Genomic DNA, 27,722 nt, shown 5'->3' with positions numbered 1-27,722 from the left:
TTGGGGTTATCTGCAGTAGTGCAGAGCAGAGCCAGAATGCTGAGGATCCTTCTCCTATCCAGTCTCCTGCACCTCACAGTGAGCCATGATACAGGTAAAAGAGTTTGAGCATGGAGGAAAGTGGGGAGGCTGAAGAAATCAGTTCTCCTAAGCGCAAATATTAGGGAGTAAGTCCTCTGGTTGGGCAGTAGGATTTTAGAGTAAGCATGCTTAGGATAGTGCTGCATGTCTGGAAGAGCAAAGTGCAATGTTCATTTTGTGCGCATCTTGTGTCAGAAGTACAATGGGAGGGCAATAAGCACTGCGAGGCAACTTATCCAAGGCATCCTTGTCAGTCTTTGGAAAGGGCTTGAAGGAGAGGGAGTGGCCATTGCAGTTGTGTAGAGACATTTTGCCTTATATTTAAAAGGTTTTGGTGCATGAAAAACCCTGGTGTTTCTGGAAGGAAAGCTTCAGAGGGACAACTGGAGGGGAGCTGCTCTTACTTTACTACTTGAACATGCACGTCTAAGCACAAAATAGCATATCATGGCAGATTGCAAGGTGCATGCTTATATTTCCTCTGTATTGTCTGTTGAGAGTAAGGCGTGATGCTCATTAATCAATACTACAATCCTTTACACGATTTTATTTTCACAGCAGGAAAAATCCAAACTTTAATTGGCTTTTTGGAGAATGGGGTGGGGAGTTCTTCCAAACTGTTTACAGTTTTCTGAAAAACAGGGTGTGTTTTCTATCTCCAGCACTATGAGGTGGTGTAGAAACATACAATGTGCTTCATTGTTTTGTTTCTTAATTTTGTTGAGTTTTTGTGCATAGTTAGAAAGTCCAGCCTGCCTATTTTTGTAAGCAAATTTCCTGTTTTTATTTCCTTTCTGTCATATTCACATATTTTAATTATGTATCATTTTGTGCAGTTGAGTTTTAAAAGGCACACATTTAAATGTCAATATTTCTACTGCATTTTCCTAATATGGTTGAGAAAAAGTTTAATCTCAAGTGTGGTATGGAAAAACTATAAAAGACTCTTGAACTTTCAGATTGAACCAGAGTTGTCATGCAACTTGAATATTATCCCCTCTCAAATTATTTTCAACCCAGTATCTTCCTTGCCCCTGACATTCCTGTTGCTATAGGGCCAGTGATAGCATCCTTGAGAACTGGTTGTTGGGGCCAGGTTGGACATTCTAAAATCTGGATGTGACTCCAACTCCAACTTCCCCCAGCAGGGAGAGAAGACTACAAAGGTTCAGATACTGGGGTTAGACAAACAGATATCGTGATGTGCCACCAAAGAGGCAGTCACAGAATAAGCTCTGAGCAAACAGGCCTCTGCAAAAAAGAGCAAACAGGAGGGTGGGGGCATGTGCATAGAGATACCACATCAAGGGAATTCAGTTTGGGGCACAGGGCTGTTACTAAACTAGTTCAGGATCTTGGTCTGCTGCTTTAACAAAAGAATAGAGTTTGTCTGCTATTTTAAAAACATGTTTATTATTAACAGCCAATTATTGTTAAACTAACTGTTTTAACTATCCCCTGGGTTACCAACAGTCTCTTCTTCACCACCTCCTTTGCCTCCATAATCCTTTGCCTGGTTTGGATTTTTTTGCCGTCAAGTCATTGCTTTCTTACAGCAACCCCATAGGGTTCTTCAGGCACAAGATGTTCCAGGGAGGTTTGCCATTGCCTGCTTCTCCCTTGATGGTTTCCCATCCAAGTGATAAGCAGCAGGCTAGTCTGGGCTGTCCCAGTCAGGAACTAGTTGATTTAGTTGACTGAAAATATTGACATTTTATCCAACAGAGAAATAAGGCAAAATATCAAGGAAATAAAATGGGCATGGGGAGAAGAGAAAGGCAGTTTATGGTGTATAGCTGAGAATTAGATGAGAAATCAACATTGTCACGGAATCCTAGAGATTTTTTTATCCCATCCGTTTTAACAGAAAGCTGTCCTTAGCAAGTGTGTAGGCAGATTTTTTTTAAACTGGGCACATGAAATTGACTTATACTGAATCATACCACTTATCCATCAAAGTCAGTAGTGTCTATTCAGACTGGCAGTGGTTCTCCAGGGTCTTCAGATAAAAGACTTTCACATCATTACTACCTGATCCTTTTAACTAGAGATACTGAGGACTGCCCCAAGGATCTTCTGCATGTCAAGCACATGCAGTGCTATTGAACCCCTGGTGCTCTCACATTGTTAGCTCCATTTTTTGTTATTAGTGTCTGTTTTCATTTTAATGGGAAACACACTTTCATCTTTTTGTTTTCCATAAAACTGGGATGAAATAGTCAGGAATTGCACTCTTGATGCAAGAGACCCTCCCTGCCATATTTCAAGGCTATGAGAAAATTTCCTTGTTTTATAGATGCTTCAGTTTCTGGTTTTCAGAGAAGATTTAGGGAAGCATTTGGCAACCTGTGTATTAGAGTGCCCATGGAGGTTTGCATTTGACAATCCAATATCTCACATTTTACATATCCTGCAAATTGTTGCAATAGCATAGTAAAGATTGCACACTTATGCTATCTGCACTGCTTTATATCCTGTAATCCACCATGAGTCTCAGGTAGAAAGGCTGTCTATAAACAAAGTAAAATAAAACAAAAAGCTGATGTCTACTAGTAAATGGGATTAATTATTTAATTTAACTTTGGGGGTAATGCAGTGCATTTGTAAACAAAAACTTAGAGCCTACAAAGGAGATAGAGAATCACAGAAATGTGGTAGGGCTCTCACAGTACAATCCTAAACTGAATCACTCCCATTTAAGAGTGCTGACATCAAGGAGCAAAGATTGGAGTAAATTCTCATAGGCTAGCACTGTTAGTTTAGTCTTCTTTCTGAGGCCCAAAACCATGCACCAAGGTTTCATCATCTTCATCTTTTCATTCATCATTTGCCTTCCTTCACACTGTGAGGTCTAGCTCACTTGGTTCAATTTTCTGGAGTTTTGCTTTGCAGAACATTTTTGCAAAGGCACTCATTTTTAATGTGGTCCAGATTATCAAAGATTATGTGTATGTGTGTTGGCGTGGCAAATTAATGAGTGGTCATGCCTTACAGAAGCAGCTGGGGCTAGATGACTTTTCATTGCTTTGTAGTTCTGTCCAACCTTTGTTTAAAACTCCAGTGTAAAAGTATGGTACTTTGTCTGGTCCACAAATGACTGACTGGCTGTGTGTTCTGATTTTCATAGTCTTCCTTGAGCAGAGTCAAGCCTTCTCCTTGCTGAAGCGCTCTCGACGTGCCAACAAAGGATTCATGGAAGAGGTTCTTAGAGGCAACCTGGAACGAGAATGTCTGGAGGAAACTTGCAGTCGTGAGGAGGCTCATGAAGCCCTTGAGTCCAAAGACTTAACAGTATGTACAACACAGTGTTCATTTCCACAGTGAGGAACAAGTTAGTAAAATATACCTGGGGCCCTGCTACCAATGTTACGTTTGTCCCTAGTTTTTTAGGGAAAGGTGGGGTTGTGCAAGGCGCTCAGCACTTACCCTGGAGACCTTTGAATATCAGCTTAGCAATAGCTTTGATTGGTACTGGCAGAAGCAAAGTCTCCTTTTCTTATTTGTGCGCCAGTTTTCCTCTGACATGCTCCATGCACCCTCCCATCCAGGCAGCATAAAGGGTCTGACCTGCATATCTGCATATTTGCTCTCTGTCCATTCTACTAAGTGAACTCCTTTGTTTTGCAGGATGCATTCTGGATAAAATATGAAGGTACGTTTTATCTAAGTCCTGCTGAATAAGCTGATGTTTTACATGCTTTACTGCTGAGCTTCATTCAAAATTCTCTTGAAGCTCTCTTCATAGGAGCTGGAGCTCTGTCTCCCTAAGTAAATGGCCATGATTAGACATCCTAGAGCAGGGGTGTCAAACTCATTTGTTATGGGGGCTGAATCTGACATAAATGGGACTTTGTCGGGCCAGGCCACCAGGGAAAAACATGAAATGGCTGAGCATTGTGATTTTTGCAAACCCTCACAACCTCTCTGAAACAAATAGCTCCCTTCCCTTCCATACAGGGCTTTGGCAGCCAGTGCACTGACAAAGACTTTAAGAGGTGAGGTGTTTGGAATCAACTGGAAAGCACAGGCACCATTCCAGTCATAGAGCACAGCTTCTGTTCCCAGGAGCTCACATTCCCTAACCGGAGCTATCATTCCAGTCCCAGAACAGTTCTGCTTATTCCAGGGGCTATCATTCCACTCTGCACCCTGTCATTCCAGTTCCAGAGCACTGAGCCAATTCCCAGAGGCTGCCATTCCACTGTGTGACCTACCATTGCAGTCCCAGAGCACAGATTCTTTTCCTAGGGACTGTCATTCCACCCTGGGAGCTGTCATTCTAGTCCCAGAATGCTTCCGCTACTCTCAGGGGCTGTCATTCCAGTCCCAAAGCAAAGAGCATGGTTTTAGGGACACACACACACACTGCAGCCAAAATAAAACAATAAATCCCAAATACAAAAGCCCAAACAACTTATCTGAAACAAATACTTGCCCTCCTTTCCAGCTGGGGCTCCTTTCCAATGAGAGCCCCACTGAAATGCAAACCTGGGGCCAATATAAATGTGCAAAAATACAAGCATGCAAAAACCTGATGAAGATCAGAAGGGATGTTGGGGGAGGGCTTGTCTGAAATCGGCTGGAAGCACAGGCATCAGATCCTCCAGCCACATACAGCCAGAAGCAAGAGGCAAAAGGAGACACTTTCCAAAGGACACGGAAGAGGGGCAACTAGGCAGGCAGGCAGCCTCTGACTGATGCCGAAATAGAGCGGGGGACCGGCTCACTCCTGAATCTCCCTCAGAAAAGTTCCTGAAGTAGCCAGTTAATGATAAAACACAGGAGGAAGGCAGTAGGGCTGAGATTAAAAGCTTGTGACTGGCTGGGTAGGAAAGAGACTTCTCTCCCTTTTGCTGGCTCCCCCTTCCCCCCACAGGGAAACAGCCATGTGGTTCTGAGCCTACTCCCTCCCTCCAGCCCAACCCAAGCAGACTGGAACAGCTGATTTTTGTATTCTGCTTGCTCTTAACAATGAAGGCACGTTTGCAGGGCCGGCACATGGCAGTCAGCAAGGTAGGTGGCTGCATGGGGTGTCACCTCAACACGGGGGTGGGGGCAGGCGCCCCGTCCCCGCTCGTGCAGAAGGAGCTCGCTTCAGAGGGAATGAACTGAGCAGCAGCCGCCCACATACTTCTTCCTGCATTCTAGTTAAGAAAGCAGGAAAAAGTATGCAAGCAGCTGCTGCCCAGCCAGCTCCCTCTGAAGAGGCAGAGGGCTGGGCCAATGATTATGTCATTTTTACCCCTAGTGCCAGACCTGCATGTTTGAGTTTTAATTTTGTCCTTTGCTATGTTAAATTTTCAATCTACTGAATGAGCCATTTTAAGATAAGCAACAAATGAAGCAGGAGAAATCTATCAAAAAGTTAAGTGTTTGCATCAATATTTCGATCAGAGATTCAGGGAGCAATGGGGATTACTCCTAGGAAAGTGTCTTTAGGATTGCAGCCTCAGTACATTAAAAACACACTGCAGCCAAAAAAGAATCAATGAACCAATTTCAACAGTCTGCATGCATGACCTCTCTGAAACAAATACTTGCCTTCCCTTCCAGATGGGGCTCTGGCAGCCCAGTGCAATGATGAAGATCCAAAGAGGTGGGCGGGGTGGTGTTTAGAAATGGCCGGAAAGCACAGGTACCAGCACACTCAGCACCTCAAGCCACCTACTGCCAGCAGTAAGGGGCAAAAAGAGGAACTTCCCAGAGCAGATGGAAGAGAGGCAATTAGGCAGGCAACCCCCAACTGATACCAACAGAGAGGGGAAGGGGCATATGCCTGAGTCTCTCTCTGAAAAGGCTCCCACAAAACTAATTAATCCCACAGGAGGGAGGCAGCAGCTCCAAGATTAAAAGGCACACAGGTGGCTGGGTGGGAAAGAGACTTCTCTCCCTCTTGCTGTGCTACACACACACTCCAGGTAGAGCCACGTGGCTCCACACCTGCTGCTCACCCCTTGGCATGTGGGCCTGGTTCTGACCCGCAGGCCATATGTTTGACACCCCTATCTAGAGGTTCAGTCCCATGCACATTTATTGGGAAGTAGAGTCTTTGGAATTTGGCAGGAGATGTTTCTAAGTAAATATGGATGGGATTGAGTGTTGTGTTCAAACTCTACATGGCATTGGAACTTGGAGTTCTTGGCCTGCAGATCCAGTTGTCCTAGCCCATCCATCCTCATGCATACACACACACACAAACACATTCTTTCTACAATCATGCTAACCGTGTTTCCATTGTTCTGGTCTAGTTTTTTCTCTTCTATCCACTTAACAAGCCCCTGCCCAGCTTCCACATTCTGAGGCATTACAACTTTTGAACATATGAAGCTGCCTTATATTGAATCAGACCCTTGGTCCATCAAAGTCAGTATTGTCTTCTCAGACTGGCAGCAGCTCTCCAGGGTTTCAAGCTGAGGTTTTTCACACCTATTTGCCTGGACCCTTTTTTGGAGATGCCAGGGATTGAACTGGGACCTTCTGCTTCCCAAGCAGATGCTCTACCACTGAGCCACTGTCCCTCCTTTTCACCCGCCCACATCTAAATCTCAGCCAACTGACCATTTTTTGCTAACTCCTTGATGATGCTAATGTCAGTCATACCCACCATCACCATCCATTGCTTAGATCTGTTGTTGCTGCATAGGATTAGCCAGTTTGGTGTAGTGGTTAAGTGTGTGGACTCTTATCTGGGAGAACCGGGTTTGATTCCCCACTCCTCCACTTGCACCTGCTGGCATGGCCTTGGGTTAACCATAGCCCTGGCAGAGGTTTTCCTTGAAAGGGCAGCTGCTGTAAGAGCTCTCTTAGCCCCACCCACCTCACAGGGTGTCTGTTGTGGGGGAGGAAGGTAAAGGAGATTGTGAGCCGCTCTGAGACTCTTCGGAGTGGAGGGCGGGATATAAATCCAATATCTTCTTCTTCTGCACTCTTCTACCCACAGGGAAAGTTCTCTCATACCACCTAATGTCACTGCAAGACTACTGGCCACAAGCAAGAGCTCTAGACACCTTCCTAATATGGCTGCTTGTTAACACCTCTTCTAGATTGAAAGCAGGCAGACAGAATTTTCTTCCTGATTAATCTTTATCCAGTGTTTTGTTTGTCTTTGGAGGCCAGAAATGGGAAAGTTGCCCTATAATCTCCCAGTTGATTAAAAGGGCAGCCAGGATGTCCCCTTATTCAGTCTTGAAGTCCAGTCTGCTTGTGAGGTGACGGAAAGGCAACTTCTGGAGAGGCTCCATCCATTTATCTCACTGTATTAGGAAGGCTGGGCTGAAATTCCCTCTGACCAGATAATCCTCCAGATGTTATGAATTATCATATCCATCTGAGCTGAACTTTATTCTTCTTTTGCTAGCTTGTTTGTCTCAGAGGAAGGTTAGAGCAGTTCTGGATGCATGCATGGAAGGTAAGAAGATTATGAGAAACTTTTATGCCTTGGTCATGATTAGCACTAGGAACGTTGGAGAAATTTGGAAACTAACTCTAAACAGATTGTGAGGTGCTGATTGGGCAGAATGAGCCAGGGCATGTGTGGGTGAATCTGTGTCTCTCCTAAAGTTCAATGAGGACATCTTATGCAATATGTTTTAGCAAGTATGCCTGATATAAAGCCACACATACCCACCTCTGTACATGTGGAAGGAAACCAAAGATTATCTGGGATTCTATTTTGCATGTATACATCTTTGAAAATGTGATTGTCTCCTGTAATATGTGATATAGGATATAATTAATGTGATTTCTAAATATACAGATAGTTGCTTGTAACTGATCCAGCACATTCCTTTTCACAGCAACCCCCAATACCTTGAAAGAGACACAAGTGACATGTACTGTATATTTGTGTGTGGGCATGAACAAACACCTTCCTAAGGATTGGGCCACATATACTTTTTCATCATGTAATGACTGTAATACCAAGTGCTGTCCATGTATGAATGGTCTGCCTAACACCACTGACAATTTCCATAGCACTTCACAGTGAGGTCAGTTCAGTCATTCACATTCACCAAGGGTACAATAATCAAGTGTAGATAAATTGAGTCACATATATGCGTGTGTGAACTAGTTCTGGGCATTAGGATAACAGTCTGAAATGGGATGCCCCAGACTGTCTGAATACACCACTAGATCTGTTTCTTCCAGTTTGTGTTTTGAATTCTGACAGGTAACTGTGCACTAGATGAAGGGCAAAACTACAGGGGAACTATTTCTGTCACCAGATCAGGAATTGAATGCCAGTTCTGGTCAAGCAAATTTCCTCACAAACCTGAGTAAGTCCCAAACTTATACTTTGTGGCTTTGCATATAGCTACCCCTCAAAACCTCCTTTGAGGTTTACTCAATTAACTGCTCAGAGGCACCATCAGGCAGCTTTCTCCTTACTCCTCTTTTTCCCCTTTCACTGATTGTCAATTGCTGTCAATATTCCATGCCTCAGGAATAGATTTGATCCTCATCAGGCTACTGTGGGGGAAGTAACCTTTTTTCTTTTGGCTAATTTATAGAGTCATAATTTTCTATGTATCTGGGAAGTCACCTTGGTATGAAGAGAAAGACTCTGGAGGACCTGGTTTTGCTGTTTTCATTATCCTAAGAGGGACCAGCCCCTTTATTAGACAGAGTGACAGGGTGAAGGCTAATGAAAAATTACAGGATGAGGGAGGCAGAAATCCCATCTCACCCCTCGAATGCTTTCCCATCAGGATTCCCTAAGCTCTCAGAGTCTTTAGCAGGCTGGTTCCCCTCACCCCCTCTTTTTCTTTTAAATGTCAGTCAACAGTCCTCTACATTCAGTCCCTTCAGAAGCCTTCTCAATCTTCCTTAGGTCATGTTTTAAGGGTTGCTTTTCCTTTGATGAGAAGATCAGTGAAGCAGAACAAACAATATAATAATAATAATAATAATAAATTTTATTTATATCCCGCCCTCCCCGCCGAAGCGGGCTCAGGGTGGCTAACAACATTTTCATATAGTTATACAAAGCTTAAAATCACATTAGCTTTAAAACGTTCCAGTTAACCAAATACAATACAGATTTCCAGGTGCTAACCTTCCCTGAAAAATTGTTGGTCTTGCACTAACAAACTATTCCATGAAATGCACAGATTTCACAGGTGCTGGATTTATCATACTGTGCCATCACAGTTCAGATAGAGCAGCAGAGAAGTACAACAAGTGTCTTGCAGGGCTTGGCTATGAATCCAAGAATGCACCCCAAAATCTGCCCAGGCAGTTTGAAACCACTGAGTTACATGATAGCAGGCTGAGGGCATAGGAAGCACTTGGGGAGAGGATTGAAATTTGTTAATTAACTGTATAGTAGCTTAGGGGTGTGTGTCTTACTTCCATGTACATGTAATATGCATACAAGTCAGTCTCAGCATTTCAGCATATGCACATGGGAAAATCCTGATGTGTCTATCTCTGTATGGGTTTCATACTTTTTCCTAACGGAAGTGCTTTCTGTGTACAAAAAGCACAATGTGCAACATAACATAGAGCATTGCAGGATTCACATCTCCTTTTAATAAACTGAACTGGAAGAGGAAAAGTTCTGTTTTCTTGTATTCTTGGCCCTTCTTTAATATGCCATGGTTTCTTCCAGCTTCAATGCAACAGCCTATCCACATGCCAATCTGACAGACAATAACTGCCGGAACCCAAACAGCAGCCCAACAGGACCTTGGTGCTACACTCGAGACCCAACAGTGCGATCAGAAGAGTGTGCTATTCCTGTGTGTGGTGAGTCTTATTGCTGGTCACCTTGTTAAAATATTATTAGATCTGAACCTTGTTTGGAAAGGGAGGTTTGCAAAGTTTCCGTTCTAAACCAGCCAAAGCCAAATTACATGTAGCTGTAGATGCATAGCTATTAATACATCCTTAAAAGCAAGACTCAGTCACTTTGCCTTAGATACAATACATTCAAGGGGTTAACCCTGAATTAATTGTACAGGTGTAGGCTTTCATATGGTCTCTTCCCTCCCCAAATGAGAGGATCCGCCCCTTAATCCAATTACTTATTTATTTACATTATTACAATCCGCCTTTCTCATTGGGACTCAAGGCAGACTATCAGAATCAGTCACCAGTGCAATAAACAATGCAATGCAATAGGATTAGGGCTGTAGAACTAGCCAGAAGCCTAAAACAATAACAGAAGCAAAGCATAAATATTAACATTACATATTAAATTATGCAAAATTCCATAGTAGATCCTAGGTTCAGCAAGCTGTACACAGTTGTATGATTCATAGTCCCTAATAATTTTTCTAAGTAATGTTGTGAATCATTTAGTACAGTGCAACTTTATTACTTGCATAGAAAAGACCTCTTGAATAATTCAATTTTGCATAGTTTGTGGAAATTGGTAGCCCTTCTGGCCTCCTCAAGCAGGCCACTCTATGTGGGGGAGGTCACAATGGAGAAGGCATGTGTACAGACTGTTGATTTTGCCCATTTGCTGGTTGGCGCCTGCAGATGGTGTTGTGAGCAAAGGTGTTGTGGCAGAAGGTATGGGGAGAGGTGGTCTCACAGATATGAGGGTCCAAGCCTATCTTGAGGAAACATACCTTGAGAGATATACATAGAAGTATCTTCTCACATCCTTAGTTGCTATAATTTTCTGCCTTCTTTGCACTACTGCATACTTTCAGATGTCAGATCTTTTAGCCCATTCTGTTTCAGAGTTATAAGAGGCAGTGAGGTGTAGTAGCTAAAGCTTCAGAGTAGGATCTTGGAGATCCAGGTTTGAATTCCTGTTCCGCTATGGAAAGTTTGCTGGGTGACATTGGGCCACTGACATAATCTAACCTATCTCACAGGTTTGTTGTGAGGATAACATGGATGAGAGAATAACAACATAAGCTGCTTTGGGTTCCTCAATTGAGGAGAGAGGAAGGGTATAATGAAAAAAATAAGAGGGAAAGTACAGCCACACCTTTTCTCTTATAACTCTGCAACAAAAATATGTAATTTCTTTTTAAACAAATGAAAGCTGGGAACAAGTAGATCAGGAATAGACTGTTATAATGTTGTAACCCTATATTGATTTGTCAATTACCAACGTTCTTAAAGCCTGAAAAAGGTTTTTTTATGTATTTGGGAGAATGGCAGTCACAAAGGCTGGCTCCAATAAGGAAAATGGTTCCAGTGTGGGAAGGACCTGCAAAAATGTGCAACTTCCTATGCATTTAGCATCCGTAAGGCACTTTCCAAAAATATCATACCAAACCGAAGCTGAGAAAGATAGCAGCAAGGGGCGGTGGGGGGGGGGGGCAGACACAGAAAAAACAGAGGATGACATCTGAATCAGGGGTCATTTTGTAGAAAAATAGGTGGCGGAGCTCATAAGCATAACTCATTGGCATATGCTGCCCCTCAGCCAAAAGCAACCCAATGCAAGAAAGGAGAGTCCTGGGTGAGCGAGATCTCCTTGAGCTGGCTAGAGATCCAGCAAGCCCAAGCAGGCCTTGCTCACCTGGGGCTCTCCTGGGCTGCAAGCCACCTGCTGCCCAGAATCACATAAGAAGTGGAGAAAGGGTAGCGTGGGCTTCTCCAGGTGTTAATGAGGGCCGCTGAGGGCCTGGTAAAGCCCCTCGTGGCTGGCTGGCTGGCTGCTCTCCTAATCCAGGATTGTTATGCAGCTGCACCTATTATTCAATGGACAAGGTAGGTGGGGAGGAAGATGGGGAGCTGTCAGAAAGGTTCAGGAGCTGCTCTCCTGTGAGCTCCTGTTGAATTTGAGGCCTGATCTGGATGCTCACCAAAACCAGCACTGCTGTAAGGAGGTTGTCCTCAACAACCTTTTCAGTCCTGGCCCCAACCTGGTGGAACGCTGTGCCAGAAGACACAAGGGTCCTGCAGGATCTTTTACAATTTTGCAGGGACTGTAAAGCATAGATGTTCCTCCAGGCTTTTGCTTGAGGACAACAGCAGTTGCTGGGTTGGCACCCCCCTCTCTCCCCTGTTAAAGGCTGGCCCCCTGCCCTGATGCAGCATCTAGAAAGCAGAAATTGGCAACACTTTATAACAGACATAACTGGGTTTGTAATCTGTTTTTAGTTAAGTGGTTTTATTGATTATTGTATGTATTTTTACTATTGCACATCACATAGAGCCCAGCACTGGCTGGGATGAGGTGATTCATCAAATAAATAATAATAATAAATAAAGCAGAACAAATATCCATGTGGAAAAAGCCCAACAGTGGTTACTTAGGCCCCATCAAATCAGGATCTGAACCATTGTGTGAAATTGGTTTATTACCCATAGTTACTCTTAACTATATCATGTGAATCTGTACAAAAATAGACATGCTTTCTTCTTCCTTGGATTGTCTCAATGCAATTACCGAAATGCGTGGGTTGTGTATAGGGAGAATTCAGTTATCAGCTCTGTGTGAACCTGGTTTCACAAACTAACTGTAGTTAAAATAAACCATGGTTTCTTTAATCACTTCATTCATTACTTCATCTGTGAAGCACAGAAACAGTCCATGCACAACTGGAAGCTGTGACCTATTTCTGAGGTATGACCCAGTGTAGTTGTTTTTGTAAGGATTTGTCATGCCTTATATGAAACGAACTGGATGAACATGCTCAGGTGACTGGGTCATGACAAAGCTCCCCATCCATTTAGCTTAGCAAAGTCACAACGTTTAAGTTAAGGTATGTTCTTCCCTTACTGTTGTTTCACTTATTATAGGGCTGAGCCTTGGCATTCAAAACTGGTTCCATTTCTGAATACTCATGATCTATGACTCAAATTGAGCCTAGCATATGGCCCATTGTTTTAATTCTTTTGTGCTTGCTTTGGCAGCACCTATACTATACTGTTTTTATGTCTTCAGATTTTTTTAGCTCTGATTTTAATTGCTTTAATAATTTATTGTCATTGTTGGTTTTGGTTGTTTGTTTTTAATGGTTTTAAAATGTGGCTTTACTATGTATGTTTTAATTTGTTTGCTACATGGGCGGCCCTTGTGAGAGCAGAAAGGTGGGACATAAATTTTGTAAGAATAAATGAATAAACAAGTAATACTTGCTCCAGCAGTAAATCTATGTATAGTTGCAGAACCCAATAGCCTTTTCCTAACAATCATGGCTGCTGTGCTTCTGTTTTCAGGTGAGAACCGAACCACGGTTCCATTTACTCCAAAAATTCAACAAGAAGACGTAAAGGAGGAGCCCCAACACTGTGAATCTGATCATGGCCTGGGGTATACTGGGACCCTCTCTGTCACTCTCTCTGGGAAGCAGTGCTTGCCGTGGGCCTCTGAAAAAGCAAGGCAGCTAAGTAGTAACGCATCCTTCCTGCCAGATGTATGTCTCCTGGAGAACTATTGTCGCAACCCAGATGATGACAATGAAGGTGTCTGGTGCTACATAGACCATCCAAATACCACCTTTGAATACTGTGACTTGCACTACTGTGGTGAGGAGATGGCAAAAGACATGTCCCTGTTTTTGTGGCAATGGGGAATTAGGAGCTCTGTAGATGAGTTGGTGAAATGTTCAAACTTAGATGTGTCCAAGGCATGTATGTAATTATTGTGCGTGTTGGTTTTTACTCAAGAATGTATGCTCAACATTTCTAAATAACACACTTGGACCTTACTTCCTTGGGGACACGGAATTGGTGGGAAAGCAGCGCAGTAGAGTTTTTTCTGCCCCCAGTGGCCTATGATGCCTCTGCAAACATTTATTTCCATCTTCAACTCCATCTTTTCCAGAAAACTCTCCAGAGAATGTGGATGAATCAAGAGGAGGCCGGACAGATGTCCAACAACGTGATCTCTTCTTTGACACTAGGACATTTGGACAAGGTGAAGCAGGTGAGAATGGGGCCAAGCTCAGCAAAAAGGGGTAATAGCAAGGGCTGGAGTTTCTTCCCTCAATAATGCATGCATCTTAAGCCCTCCTTAATTCAGATACAGTTACTGGAGCAGTGTTGTTTGTTGCTGGTGTTTAGGTGAAAAGTGAGGAGGTGGGTCCCTTTGACCATCAAAAAGGCTATACTGGGGATCATGGGATCTGATGGTGGCTGTACTAAGGTGGAGAACTGGGTGGGACTGAGTGACAAAATTGGTTGGATTCAGCCCTCAGTCTTTGTTTTCAGCAGCCATAGGCTTAGAATCAGCAAGATCATCGTAGGACTTTAATGGCTAGCACAGTTGTATTCGGTCAGAATTTCTCACTGAGTGAGTGGTCCCACAGTATAATATGATCAGCTAGCACTCAGAATTGACACTCATGTAAATTAAATAACATTGTATAGCAATAAAATTCAGTCACTTCAGTGTCTAGACAAAGATCTTTTAAGTATATGCACGCACGCACACCATGAGCCAGCACCATTCAGGACCAAAACTGGTATCCATAGAGACTCATAATCTGTGCAGTTCATACATAAGTATTAGTTGTTCTATTAGTGTCTGGTTCAGCCCATCTTTTTCTAGCAGAAAATGCTGGTTCATAGAAGAGGAGCCTGTAATTGTGGGCACTGATAGGTGGATGGGACTATATTTCCAGACTGTGGTCTCCGTCCCTTGTTTGAGAAGCAGAAGATTGCTGATGATTTTGAGCAGGAGCTCCTAGAATCCATGAGCGGACGAATTGTAAAGGGACAAGATGCTCAGTCAGGCAGTGCTCCTTGGTAAGTGACATTGGTTATACTCCTTCACAGTCATGTCTCTTCCCTTCTTTCTATTTTACTGATAGTTGAAATGTCAGGACCACACAAGTAACATTGGTCAATTCTTATGGAATTGCTGCCATAGCAGCCCTGGGAAGAAGCTTTTTCAGAATGTGTTTCTGCCTTATTCCTCTTTTGCACAGTAGTCTTCCAATACAGAGGCAAGCCTGTCTTCAGCCCTCTTTTCGCTTTAGTGCATCTGATAAACCTCTGGCCTTGGGTGTTTTGTGTGACTTTACTCTAGGCAGGTGATGCTGTTCAGGAAAAGCCCTCAAGATTTGCTTTGTGGTGCCAGCCTCATCAGTGATCGCTGGATCCTAACTGCTGCGCATTGTATCTTCTATCCACCCTGGGATAAGAACTTCACGGCGGAAGATCTTGTTGTGCGAATTGGCAAACATAACAGGAAAATGTAAGCACTGCAAAGGGATTCTTTTTATCAATCAAGAGATTGATTGGTGAAATAGACAAAGGGAAGCCTACTGGAGGCAGTGATGGAGATCATGTCTTTAGGCATCATCACATATCTTGGCCTGAAGAAAACTCTTCCAGAACAAGGCCACCATTATTAACTCTCCCTCAGTACAAAGTATGCACCTTTTATTCTCTGAGTCTTTTGTATGAAAGAGAGCTTTAATCAGCTAATTAGACTTGAGTGTTGTAAATAGACGGTATGTTGAAAGTATTCTGTCAGTATTCATATGGTGCTGTTGCTTTTCTCCTTCTTTGGGATCCCTGAAGACATGAGAAGACCAGGGAGAAAATTGCCTTGCTGGACAAAATCATCATCCATCCCAAATATAACTGGAAGGAGAATCTAGATCGGGATATTGCACTGTTGCGCTTGAGGAAGCCTGTTCCTTTCAGCGACTACATCCAGCCAGTCTGCTTGCCCACTAAAGAAACTGTGCAAAGGTGAGAAGTCTTCGTAGAAGAGATGGAACCAGAAACCTCCGGACTGGGGTTTGTTTGTTTGTTTTCATAGAAAAAGCAGTACCCAAAATGATTCTGTAATTATGAGCAAATCCAAGTTCCCTGTTTATCTTGGGTGAGTGGGGCCGGTGACAAACTTTAGGTAATATCTGTGCTATGAATACCACAAACCATCTTTGCCTCAGTCCTGCCAGTGATGGAAACTAGAGTGGCAGCAAATATGGGAAAAGAAAATGCTGGTACTTATTTATTTATTTTTAAAATTGTATCTCGTCTTTCTCTCAAAGGAATAAGAGCTGTGAGTAGCTACTCTTTGCTATCTAGTTGTGAGTTGCCACCAACAGAACAAAACAAATAAATAGAACTAGCTGTGGAAGTAACAAAATCTACCAGACAAAACCTGTAGCAATATCTGTAATGTTTCCTTCGCTAAAAAATATAAGAAATTTTTTTTAAAGAAAAAGCTGTCAGAAAGCCTAACACTCCACCTAAATAAGTCTAATCCTAACTGTGTTTACTTGGAAGTAAATCTCAAGGATCCTAACTGGGCTTATTCTTTTTAAAAAAGAAGCAAGAATAATATATAGACTGCCAATGTGGTATAGCATAGACCAGGATCCTGGCTCTCAAATTCCTGGTTTTTTTTGTTTTTGTTTTTGTTTTACTAGGTGACCTTGGGCCAGTCAGCATTTCTCAACCTGTTGAACATGATAGAGTTGTTGTAAAACATCATTTACTTCATTTATACTCTGCTTTCTGCACAGTGGGGACTCAAAGCAGTTTATGTAGTTTTCTGAATTTTATCATCACAACAACTCAATAAAGTAGATTAAGCTGAGTGTGTGTCACTGGCCTGAGGTCACACAGCAAGCTTCCACGACGGAGTGGAAATTTCCACTGGAGTCTTCAGGATCTTAATCCAGCACTCTGACAACTACACCATCCCAGGTGTAAAGAAGGGAGGGAAGATCACATATATCATTCCAAACTCCTTGGAGAGGAGGGGGTGGAATAAAGTGTGCAAAGGAAAGCATCCCTTTGCAAAAGAAAAAAGTAAAATTCTCCTTGCTAATACATACAGAAGGCCTCTTTCAGTACTGTAGAAAATAATTTGTTTTCCCTTAATGGTTTTGTAAGCAAGGGAACTGAAATGAAATGAACTGAACACTGGGTGGCTGCCTTAACCATTTCCTCTGCAAAAGCTTCTTAGTGGTGCAGAGGCTGGTAGTGACTCCCTGTGAATGTGCAGAGACTCTTTGTATCTCTGCACCCTTGCAGTTTCATATGGGTGCTGGGCTGGAGTCCAGTTGCTGAAGACACATCCTACATATTAGCATCTTGCATCCGAAGTGAGTTCTAGTCCTTAAAAGCTTAGGCCGGATTAAAATGTTCTTAAACCGGTTTTGTCTGACATGTATTTTGTAATGTAGACCAAATAAATTTAAATAAACTAGACTCGTCTTTAAAGACTGAAAGATAGTCTAATGACAGTTCATTGCTGGTAAATCCGAACCCTTTCTTGCAGTGATGCCACCTTGTTTTAAATGTAATCTTTTTCTGCAGCCTGCTGTTGACAGGGTACAAAGGACGTGTGACTGGCTGGGGAAACCTTTTTGAAACCTGGGGTTCTAGCACTAATGCCTTACCCACATATTTGCAGTTGGTGAACCTCCCCATCGTAGATCGAGACACCTGTAAGGCATCAACCAAAATCAAAATCACAGACAACATGTTCTGTGCAGGTGAGTTTTCCTAAGCATTTGATATTTACTTTTACCTAATAAAAACTTGTGTGATTTTTTTTTGCATATATGTTATGGATATTGAAAGAGCACTCCAAGTGACTCAGCAAAAAGCTCTCTCACTGTAAGGGAAGAGAGCTATCCAATTGGATTCTGTTGAGGTTGGAAGGTAACTGACTCTTGTTATCCTAAACAGCAGTAGAAGATATTGAAGATGAAGAAGATATTGGATTTATATCCCGCCCTCCACTCCGAAGAGTCTCAGAGTGGCTCACAATCTCCTTTACCTTCCTCCCCCACAACAGACACCCTGTGAGGTGGGTGGGGCTGGAGAGGGCTCTCACAGCAGCTGCCCTTTCAAGGACAACCTCTGCCAGAGCTATGGCTGACCCAAGGCCATGCTAGCAGGTGCAAGTGGAGGAGTGGGGAATCAAACCCGGTTCTCCCAGATAAGAGTCCGCACACTTAACCACTACACCAAACTGGCTCTTTTACAATTACTCAGGAACACTTTACTGTGGCATCAGCACATTTTTTTTATTTATTTATATTTTTCAACCACCCTCCCCTGGCAAGCTGGGCTCAGAGCAGCGTACAACATAGTCATAAAACATCAATTAAAAACACGTTAAAAGCCAGTAACAAAGTATAGCTGAAGATGGTACCAAAAAACAGTAATGTTGCTGTCTTACAGGAGGGGGGAATGGGGTGGAAATGTCAGCTGGAGCTGTTGCTGTCCTCAACCAAACTCCTGGCAGAACATCTCTGCCTTGTAGGCCCTGGGGAACTGTAACAAGTCCCTCAGGGCATGGATGTTATTAGGCAGAGAGTTCCACCACTTTGGAGCCAGAGCAGAAAGGGCCCTGGCTCTGGTCAAGGACAGCCTGATGTCTCTCAGGCAAGGGACCATTGTGTTTTAACAATTTATTGATAACATATGGTTACAAAACTTAATTATAAATTTTTTTTTACTAACCCATATGGTATTTCAGTCCCCCCTCCCTCCAATGTTGACTTCCCCGAAGTTATAGATTTAAGTTCAATACTAAAGGTACTTCTAACCTATCATAGTTCAATATTTTTTTCTCATTAATACTAACAAATTGTCCAATGTCTTTTTATATTTCACTCTTTCTCCATATATCCTTTAAATTTCTTCCACTTCTTTTTGAATATGTCTAAATCATAGTCTCTTAGAGTTCTAGTTAGTTTGTCCATCTCATTCCACGATAAAACTTTCATAATCCAGTCCCATTTCTCTGGTATTTTTTCTTGTTTCCACAGCTGCGCATACAATTTCCTAGCAGCTGAGAGCAAGTACCAAATTAAAGTCCTGTCTTCCTTTGGAAATTTTTCTAATTGTAATCCAAGCAAAAAAGTCTCTGCAGTTTTCTTGAAGTCGTAACCCAAAATTTTGGAGATTTCTTGTTGTATCATCTTCCAGTACTCTTTCGCTTTTTCACAAGTCTACCACATATGAAAGAAAGAACCTTCATGTTTTTTACATTTCCAACATCTATCCGACATCTTTTTACTCGTCTTAGCCAGCTTTTTCGGAGTCATATACCACCTATACATCATCATAAAACAGTTCTCTTTGATACTCTGACAAGTTGAAATCTTCATCGAGTTCTTCCAAAGGTATTCCCACGTATCCATTTGTATTTCTCTATTCACATTGATTGCCCATTTAACCATTTGAGACTTTACTACTTCTTCTTCTGTAGACCATTTCAATAATAATTTGTATACTTTCGATATCAATTTTTCATTATCTCCAAGCAGGACCCTTTCCAGTTCAGTTTGCTCACATCTGATTTCCTCCAATTTAATATTGTTTTCCATCAAGCTTTTAATTTGTTGCATTTGAAACCAATCGTACTTATTATTTAACTCTTCTGAAGATTTTAATTCAATTTTATCTCCTTGAATCTTGAGCAGTTGATTATATGACATCTCTGTTTCTTCGTCGGATTCAGCTGTTATTTTATTACTTCTGCTGGCACTATCCACAGCGGTTTTCTCTCGTCTCCATATTTCTTATATTTTATCCAAGTATTTAGTAAACTGTTTCTGATATAATGGTCCCTCAGGGCATGGATGTTATTAGGCAGAGAGTTCCACCACTTTGGAGCCAGAGCAGAAAGGGCCCTGGCTCTGGTCAAGGACAACCTGATGTCTCTCAGGCCAGGGACCATTAATAGATTTTTCTCTGCAGAGCACAATGCTCTTCTGGGGGTATACCCAGAGAAGCGGTCCCAAAGGTGCATAGGTTCCTGGCCATGTAGGGCCTTAAAGATCAATACTAAGACCTTGAGCCTGATCTGATACTCCACCGGAAGGCTGTGCAGCTTGCACAGCACAGGATAGATATGTACTGTGCACAGTGTCCCTGTAAGGACCTGTACTGCTATATTCTGTACCAGTTGGAGTTTCCAGGTCAGCCTCTAGGGTAGTCCCACATAGAGTGAGTTACAGTAATCCAAGCCTATAGATGACCACTGAATGGATTGCAGTGGCTAGGTATGGACAAGGCAGGTTGGGGGCTAGTTGCCTGACCTGGCACAGTGGGAAAAAAGCCAGTCTGACAACATTTATGACCTGGGCCTCCATTGTCAGAGACGCATCCAGGATCACACTTAGGCTCTTAGGGTGCCCCTGAGACCAGCACCAGTCAGGAGCTGACATCCTGCACCAGAGTCCCCCAGGCCCAGCCACAGAACCTCCCTCCATCAGAAGGATTCAGTCTCAGCCCTCTCTGTCTTAATCATCCCACTATAGCCTCAAACCCCCTCTGCTATTTTTTATTGAGGCAGCATCTGATTGGCTGCCCATCAACAGGTAAAGTTGGGTGTCATCAGTGTACTGATGATATCCCAGCCTGACCCTCCTTAAAGATAAGCAGAGCAGTGCAAATTGAAATTGTATCTCTTGGTGAGGTGCCTGAAGGATTCTCTGAAAGTGGCCGGAAGCAGCAGTCCAGTTGTAGCCACACCAGTTTGGGAACTGCAATCACACATGCGCTGGACTTCAGGAAGTCCAACAAATGAAGAAGAACATTTTGTATTGTAAAATGGACTGTAAAATAATTCCAAATTAATATGTGAAAAATACTGTGGTTTAAAATTTTGTTTTCGATATATGTATCAGTTAAAGCTCTCACGGAGTGTTCTAAGTTATATACCTGACCCTCCACACTAGTCTGACCCTCCACACTAGCTGGGCGAGGGGGTGCACAGAGATGTTAAATAACATCAGGGAGAGATTTGCCCCTTGAGGGATCTCACATAGTAAGGGTACCTGAGCAATACCCCCTCTCCCGGTGCCACCCTCTGTCTCCAGCCTTGGAGAAATGAGATAAGCCATTTCAAAACTACCCCTCAGACTCCTATGTTGGTGAGTCAAGAGATTAGATCATGGTTGACCATGCTGAACACTGCTGTGAGATCTAACACCACCAGCAGTGCCAGCCTGCCTTGATCCATCTGCCATGACAGCACAAGAGGAAACCATACAACTGCAAAAGAACAAGCACAAATGCTCACAGCCACAACAGCTGAAAATATGGAAATATATTGAAAATACACAATGAAGAGCAATATGTGAAAATTTAACAATATTTGAAATGGGCAACAATTCAAATCCCATATATTCTTAATGTACAAAAATTCCTTACAGACTTGGAAAATACAACCAATCCAAAGCACAAAGTCCAAAGACAAACTTGTCTATTTCAGAGTCACTCCTGTTCCTTTTCATGTGCTGAAGTTGAAGTAATGAAATTAATCCAGTGATTCCCGTACACGGAGTAGCTGTGACGGAGTAGCTAGCAAAACCATGCTGTTTCCCAAAGGCTTCCTCAGGCATGTGTGCTTTTGGGATACATTTTTCAAAATTACAATCACTTCGAGTTATGCAAAATGAATTAAACTTTGTTGGTCTTAAAGGTGCCACTGGACTCAAACTTAGTGTTCACATGTTTATTAACTCTTTTATCTATATTCTAATTTGCTGCTATTCTCAGGTCTTACCAACTGCTTTATTTTTTATTTCTGTACATTTATATCCTGCTTCTCCTGAAAACGGCTTGGAGCTGTTTCCAACAATTAAAATCACTACAATAAATACAATAGAATGAAAACTTATAATTCAAAATCATACTATAAAAACAAGCATCATGTTCAAAAGACTAGTCAGTAGTTTCAAGAAACTATAGTCAGTATAATAGTGGCCGTGTGGTATATTGATCTCAGTAAATTCTTATTGGCACAGTGTCTTCAGGGAGCCCAATCACTCTTGACAGAGGCATCAAGAAATCAGCTAAAAGCCAACCGGAAGAGCTCTTTAATATGATCTTAGCTACATTGCTTACTTATGCATCTTGATTCTAATTAGCCCTTCCTAGCAACTATTTCTTATTTATTTTATTCGATTTCTATCCCACTGTCCCAAATCCTGTCTCTACCTATATGTACTGGTTGAGGAAGTCTTCTTTCAATGTATCTGAAGAAGTGCACATGCACACAAAAGCACAGCAGACTTACCTCCTCCAATGTTTGCAATGCAGGAGGTGGGGAGAGTCAGGAAGGAGGCTTGTCCAGCCACATGGTGCCCTTAGGGCTATGCAGGGCAGGGTGAGCTGGATCCCCTTACGGCATGCCACATCAGGTGGGACATCAGGGGGTGAGTGCGGACAGCGGGAGCCCAAGGGCTACTTAAACAATCCCGCACATGTTGCTCACTGTCTGTTCTTAGCTGGCCAGCTTCCCCCCTTCCCCCCTCATTTGTTAGTTATGATTCATGTGTTACTTAATAATGCTTTACTTTTGCAGCTTGGCAGTTTGGGCATTACAATGGATCCTTTTGGGTGGGGGGGGGAGGCTGTGCCTGCATGCCTGCCTTAATTTTGGGGGCTCTCATAAGCGGTAAGCTGCAGTACTACAGTCCGAGCTCTGCTCATGACCTGAGTTCAATCCCAGCAGAAGCTGGGTTCAGGTAGCTGGCTCAAGGTTCACTCAGCCTTCCATCCTTCCGAGATCGGTAAAATTAGTACCCAGCTTGCTGGGGGTGAAGTGTACATGACTGGGGAAGGCAATGGCAAACCACCCTGTAAAAAGTCTGCCAAGAAAAAGTCGTGATGTGACGTCACCCCATAGATTGGTAATGACTCAGTGCTTGTACTGGGGGACTACCTTTACCTTTTTATAAGGAGCCTTGGGGAATGGAGCCATTCAACTGCATGCCCAGGCGGGGGCTGCTGGCTAGCTTACACCACCAGGTGACAAGGGGACCAAGTAGAGGCCAGCGCCCACATGCGTCCCAGTGCCTTGCCACTCCACAGCTCAACCCCCAGCAGGTGAGCTGGGGAAGGAGTTCATTGGGTCAGCATGTGGGCCACCCAATTCTGGGATCCGTCCCCATGCTGCACCATTGCTCCTTTTGCTTGTATTCAAATGGGTTGTGACCATGTTTTTACCAGAGGATGATTGTTGTGTTTATTCCTTCAATGCTCCACCCCCTGCCCCTCCTTGAACCCACAAGCTTATACCCAGAATTAACCGTTGTTGTCTTAAAGGTGCCAATGGACTCAAAACTTTGTTCTGTTACTTCAGACCAACACAGCTACCCACCTGAATCTATGATTAAACTGAGGCTATCATACTTTGGTCAGATTATGAGAAGACAAGAGTCACTGGGAAAGCAATGCTAGGAAAAATTGAAGCAGCAGGAAAAGAGGAAGACCCAACATGAGATGGATGGACTCTATAAAAGGAAGCCACAACCCGTTAGTCTGCAAGACCTGAGCAAGCCAGTTAAGGATAGGATGTTTTGGAGGACATTAGTTCATACCCTCACCATAAATCAGAAGCAACTTGGCAGCGTTTAGCACACACATAAAGATTAAGAGAACCTCAACTTTGCAGCAGATTGTTTAATAGGAAAAAGTTCAGTAGCACCTTAAAAACTAACAAAATTTATGGCAGGGTATGAGCTTTCATGCATTGCTGCTCCTTTCTTCAGATTGTTAGTCTTTAAGGCAGGGGTGTCAAATGTGCGGCCTGTGGGCTGCATCTGGCCCCCACAGGGCTGCTACCTGTCTCTTGAGCAATGGCCTCTCCTGCTTCCTTCTTCAATCCTGCTACTGCTGCATCACAGCTTGCTCTGCCAGACTCTCTCAATCACAAAGGACAGATAGGCATTGGTTGAGGATCCTCCCCCTCCTCCTTCCAGGGGAAGGAATGAGCCCAAGCTTGCTTTCTGGCCAGGCTTCCTCAATTGTACAGGAGACAAAGGCAAGCCTTTCTTCCCTTCCATTGGCTGAAGCTCCTCCCATTCGTTCAGCTGCCTCAATCACACAGGAAAAATACAAAGCACCTTTAAGACCAACAAAGTTTTATTAATTCACAAACTTGCTAAGAACATAAGAGAAGCCATGTTGGATCAGGCCAAAGGCCCATCCAGTCCAACACTCTGTGTCACATAGTGGCCAAAAAAACCCCAAGTGCCATCAGGTCCACCAGTGGGGCCAGGACACTAGAAGCCCTCCCACTGTGCCCCCCCCCAAGCACCCAGTGGGTATGGATTTTGTTGGGTTTGTTATGCTCTGTGTGCTTTGTTGTTCATTATGCTAGAGCTCTCCTGGGCGCAACTGAGTTCCCTTCATCTTTTTCACTGTATTCATGCCCTCACAATCCAGTCTTTCTTAGCAGGAAAGCAATGTGAACTATTTAGATGAGGAATAACAAGCCAGTGAGGTGGATTAGGCTGCGACTGTGTCCAGACCAAGTTCACTCAACATACTTCATTTGTAGACTGGGGATTTAAAAAATTTTTTTAAATGTGGTAGACTGGGGGTTTTGATTTCCCAGACAGCAGGCCGATACTGACCATGATACATGGCTGTCTAACTATTCTTGCACTGCCTAATAGGAATTGCAGTTATTTCTCTGAAACAACTATAGCAGGGGTGGCCAAACTTGCTTAACATAAGAGCCACAAGGCATGAAAGTCAGATGTTTGAGAGCTGGAAGGCAGGCAAATAGAAGGGGGAAAGAAAGTAACTTTAAATGCACTCTCCAAGCCGCCAGCTGATTTAAAGAGACTAATGCCTTCCTCCAAGCTGGCCAGTGGGGTGGTGGGGACTTCAAGAGCCACACAATATGTGGCTCCCAAGCTGCAATTTGACCACCCCTGGACTATAGTTTTGTAGATGAACACATAGTCCTCACTCTGTATCATGCCTTCACATGTTCTTGACCAGCACATGAAGCAATTTATGTACAAAAGCTCGCAATGCCCAGCCATTTCATGTTTCCCCAGGTCCTAGGCTCAGAGCATTGACCATGAGATTTCTGTAATCACTGTCAATAAATCAAAAGTAGGTTTGCAGCTTACAGATACATACCTGAACAGCATACTGAGAATTGCTACAGCAGACGTTTTAATGCAATAATTCAGAGCAAGAGGTGTCAATTATCAGAGACTGTTAAACAAAATATTGCAAGAGTGCTTATGTTTTAAGAATTTTTTAAAGTAAAAAAAGTTGTGTGTGCATGTGTCCTTCTATAAAGTCTATATCTCTACCACCTGGCATTGCATTTCATGACACACATGACCCAGCCCAACTAGGGTTTTCCATCAGATCTGGTCCTCATAATAAATGAGTTTGACACCCTTGCTTTAAGTTGCTACTGGACTTACTCTTTTCTACTGCTGCAGACAGGCCAACACAGCTGCTCATCTTGATCTATGGCGTGGATTCCATGCAATTCTCCAGCAGACCCTGCAATGCTACCAGCATTGTCATATGACACAACCTATGGCTGAAGCAGCAAACAGGTGCTTCAGGATGCAACTCTAGATGAGATGTTGGTCAAAACAAAGGAGAAAAAGAGGGCTAATGCCCTCAGTCTCCAAGAGATGAAAACAAAGCTGCCAGGTCTTTCCAGAGTGCTTTCAGCTCCTTTTGCAGCTCCTACAGACAGCATAACTTCAGTACTGCTAGGTAGTCCAAGCCCTCCAGGAAAAGAGATTTCTCCACAAGCCAACAGAGGCATCTCAACTAGCCTGTCTAACAGAGGGAATACTCAGTTCCATCAACAATGTGATCATAGGCAGCCTGGTGACATTCCACTCAGGGCAGGTAGATATACAACTCTAGATGAGATGTTGGTCAAAACAAAGGAGAAAAAGAGGCCTAGACAATGAAACACCAGCCTTTCGGCAGGAGAATCCTTCAGCAGGCAGTTCCCCAGTAATTCCTTTGACACCCGAATTACCCACCTGGGATGATTCAACTGTGCAGCATCCCACTTCAGGATACCTTTCACCACTGATGAATGAAACACTGGAGTTACCATGAGGATTTATCAGTGGAATGGAAGAGATCTCTTCCTTCCCACAAGGCAGGAGAAATTTCTGGGAAAGGAATGAAAAAAAATTTCAAAGGATGATGTTTCAGCAAAGGAAAGTATACTAATTGGTTATGCATCCCCCCCCCACTCTGCACGCAGGGATGTGCAAATTATTCTTGCATTGTTTCCACATCCAGCTGCAGTTCAGCCCCAGTTCACGCTTGCCAAGCTTGAAGTAGAGAGGAACTCCTTAGTTTCCACTGATGAGAAATCTGCACTGTAAGTCCAATGTTTTGTGTGGAAATGCCAGAGTATACAGAGCAGCTATTTGCTGCCAGAGGAAGAGATTTCTTGGTGATTGCTTAGGGCAACCTAAATTTACATCAAAGATAGCAAATACAGTACTGTGGTAACTAGATCATTTGTTTGTCAGCCATAACTGACTGATTTCCATTTTTTTGTTAGGGTACAGTCCTGAAGACTCTAAGAGAGGGGACGCATGTGAAGGTGACAGCGGGGGCCCTTTTGTCATGAAGGTATGTGAAATGTTTAGAGTGATGCAATAACGTCAACTTTTTAAAAGTGCAGTTCCAGAGAAGCTGTGTTTACCTGTTGTAATTTTTTTGCAAGTTCTGTGAAATCAATAAATTTTCTTAAGTCCTTAAAATGCAACTAGACTTCTTTTGCAGAGGTCACAGAGGAGGTACAAAAAACAACCACCTAGCTTTCCTTTGTACCCTCAAATTCAGTACTGGATCAATTAGGAATGGGCCCAACCATTATACTAAGAAGCCCACTGTCAACCATAAAGCAGCAGGCACGTAGATTCACCAATTTTAAGTTAATTTAAGCTCTTTTTCTTTGCTGTATGGTTTCTGGCTGCAACACATTTGTCCTGCAAGTAAAACATCTGCATCGATTTGTTTTGAGTAGTGCATTCTTAAGGACAAGAAGCGATGCAGAACATTGAAGCCCTACTTCTTGAGTCATCCCACTTATTTCCAAGATTAATATTTATTGCCCATACAATCATAATACAAGTTGCTTTTTGTAAGAGAAATTTCAGTATCACATTTGGTAGCTTTTCTCTGTGCCCATGCACTTCCCTATATACAGTCCTGCCTTAGCTGTTCACCCCTTTTGTTCTTATGACCTATGCACTTTTGTTGTATATATACTTTCTCCTCTTGACAAGTCTTGCATTTTTTGCCCTTCAGAACCCACAAGATAACAGGTGGTATCAGGTGGGTATCGTCTCATGGGGAGAAGGCTGTGATCGTGATGGTAAATATGGATTCTACACCCATGTGTTCCGTCTGAAGAAGTGGCTGAAAAAGATTGTAGAGAAACATGGGAATTAAAAGGAATTTTATCTCAACATACAGCCCAGATTTTAAAAGTATGACTACAAAGCAAACATTTCAGTAACAAAAAGGATAAGATAAGCTTTAAAAGCCAAACTCCAATAAAGTTGCTGCACTAAGAATTAACTCTGGTATCAGGAGGAAGAACTGAACTTGTGAAAACAAACATCACTAATAAATTTGTCATGGTGGTTCTGTTGCCAAATGAACATGTTGGGTCAAATAAGCAAGTTCTTTGTTTTGTGGCTTGAGGCCAAGTACAGTTCATTAGAATTCAGTTTCACCAAGTGCAATGAGACCCATCCTTAAATGTATATAATTGCAGTTTAATATAGAAAGTTCAACATTTATGACCTGGTTTAATTTGAGTAACAAAGCAGAATCACATGATATAGCTCTTCTTTCAGCTTCAAAGGCGGTGGGAAGGAGAATAGAAGCAAAGAGGTTGCCTTCAGATTCAGCTACTGCAAACACTGCAGGGAGAATGGCTTAATCAGGCTTAAAGGTATTGGATGTAAACATTGTCTGTTGTAGTGGGGCATGCAGAA

The 27,722-nt window shown here is 42.9% G+C and overlaps 1 protein-coding gene across 1 annotated transcript; it reads left to right on the top strand.

The window, feature by feature from the left end:
• Nucleotides 1-27,383, top strand: F2 (coagulation factor II, thrombin; the record flags this gene model as incomplete). Its single annotated transcript, XM_060261139.1, has 14 exons — nucleotides 1-94; nucleotides 3,209-3,372; nucleotides 3,709-3,733; nucleotides 7,439-7,489; nucleotides 8,252-8,357; nucleotides 9,692-9,828; nucleotides 13,213-13,521; nucleotides 13,820-13,921; nucleotides 14,619-14,742; nucleotides 15,026-15,193; nucleotides 15,523-15,696; nucleotides 17,278-17,456; nucleotides 26,276-26,346; nucleotides 27,028-27,383. Coding segments are annotated over 14 exons (1,848 nt in total), but the record flags the coding sequence as incomplete, so codon positions are not given.
• Nucleotides 27,384-27,722: the final 339 nt, after the last annotated feature.

This window comes from Heteronotia binoei, chromosome 21 (assembly GCF_032191835.1).
Source record: "Heteronotia binoei isolate CCM8104 ecotype False Entrance Well chromosome 21, APGP_CSIRO_Hbin_v1, whole genome shotgun sequence".
NCBI lineage: Eukaryota > Metazoa > Chordata > Lepidosauria > Squamata > Gekkonidae > Heteronotia > Heteronotia binoei.
Note: the sequence above shows the minus strand (reverse complement) of the source record. Positions and strands in the feature narration are given on the sequence as shown.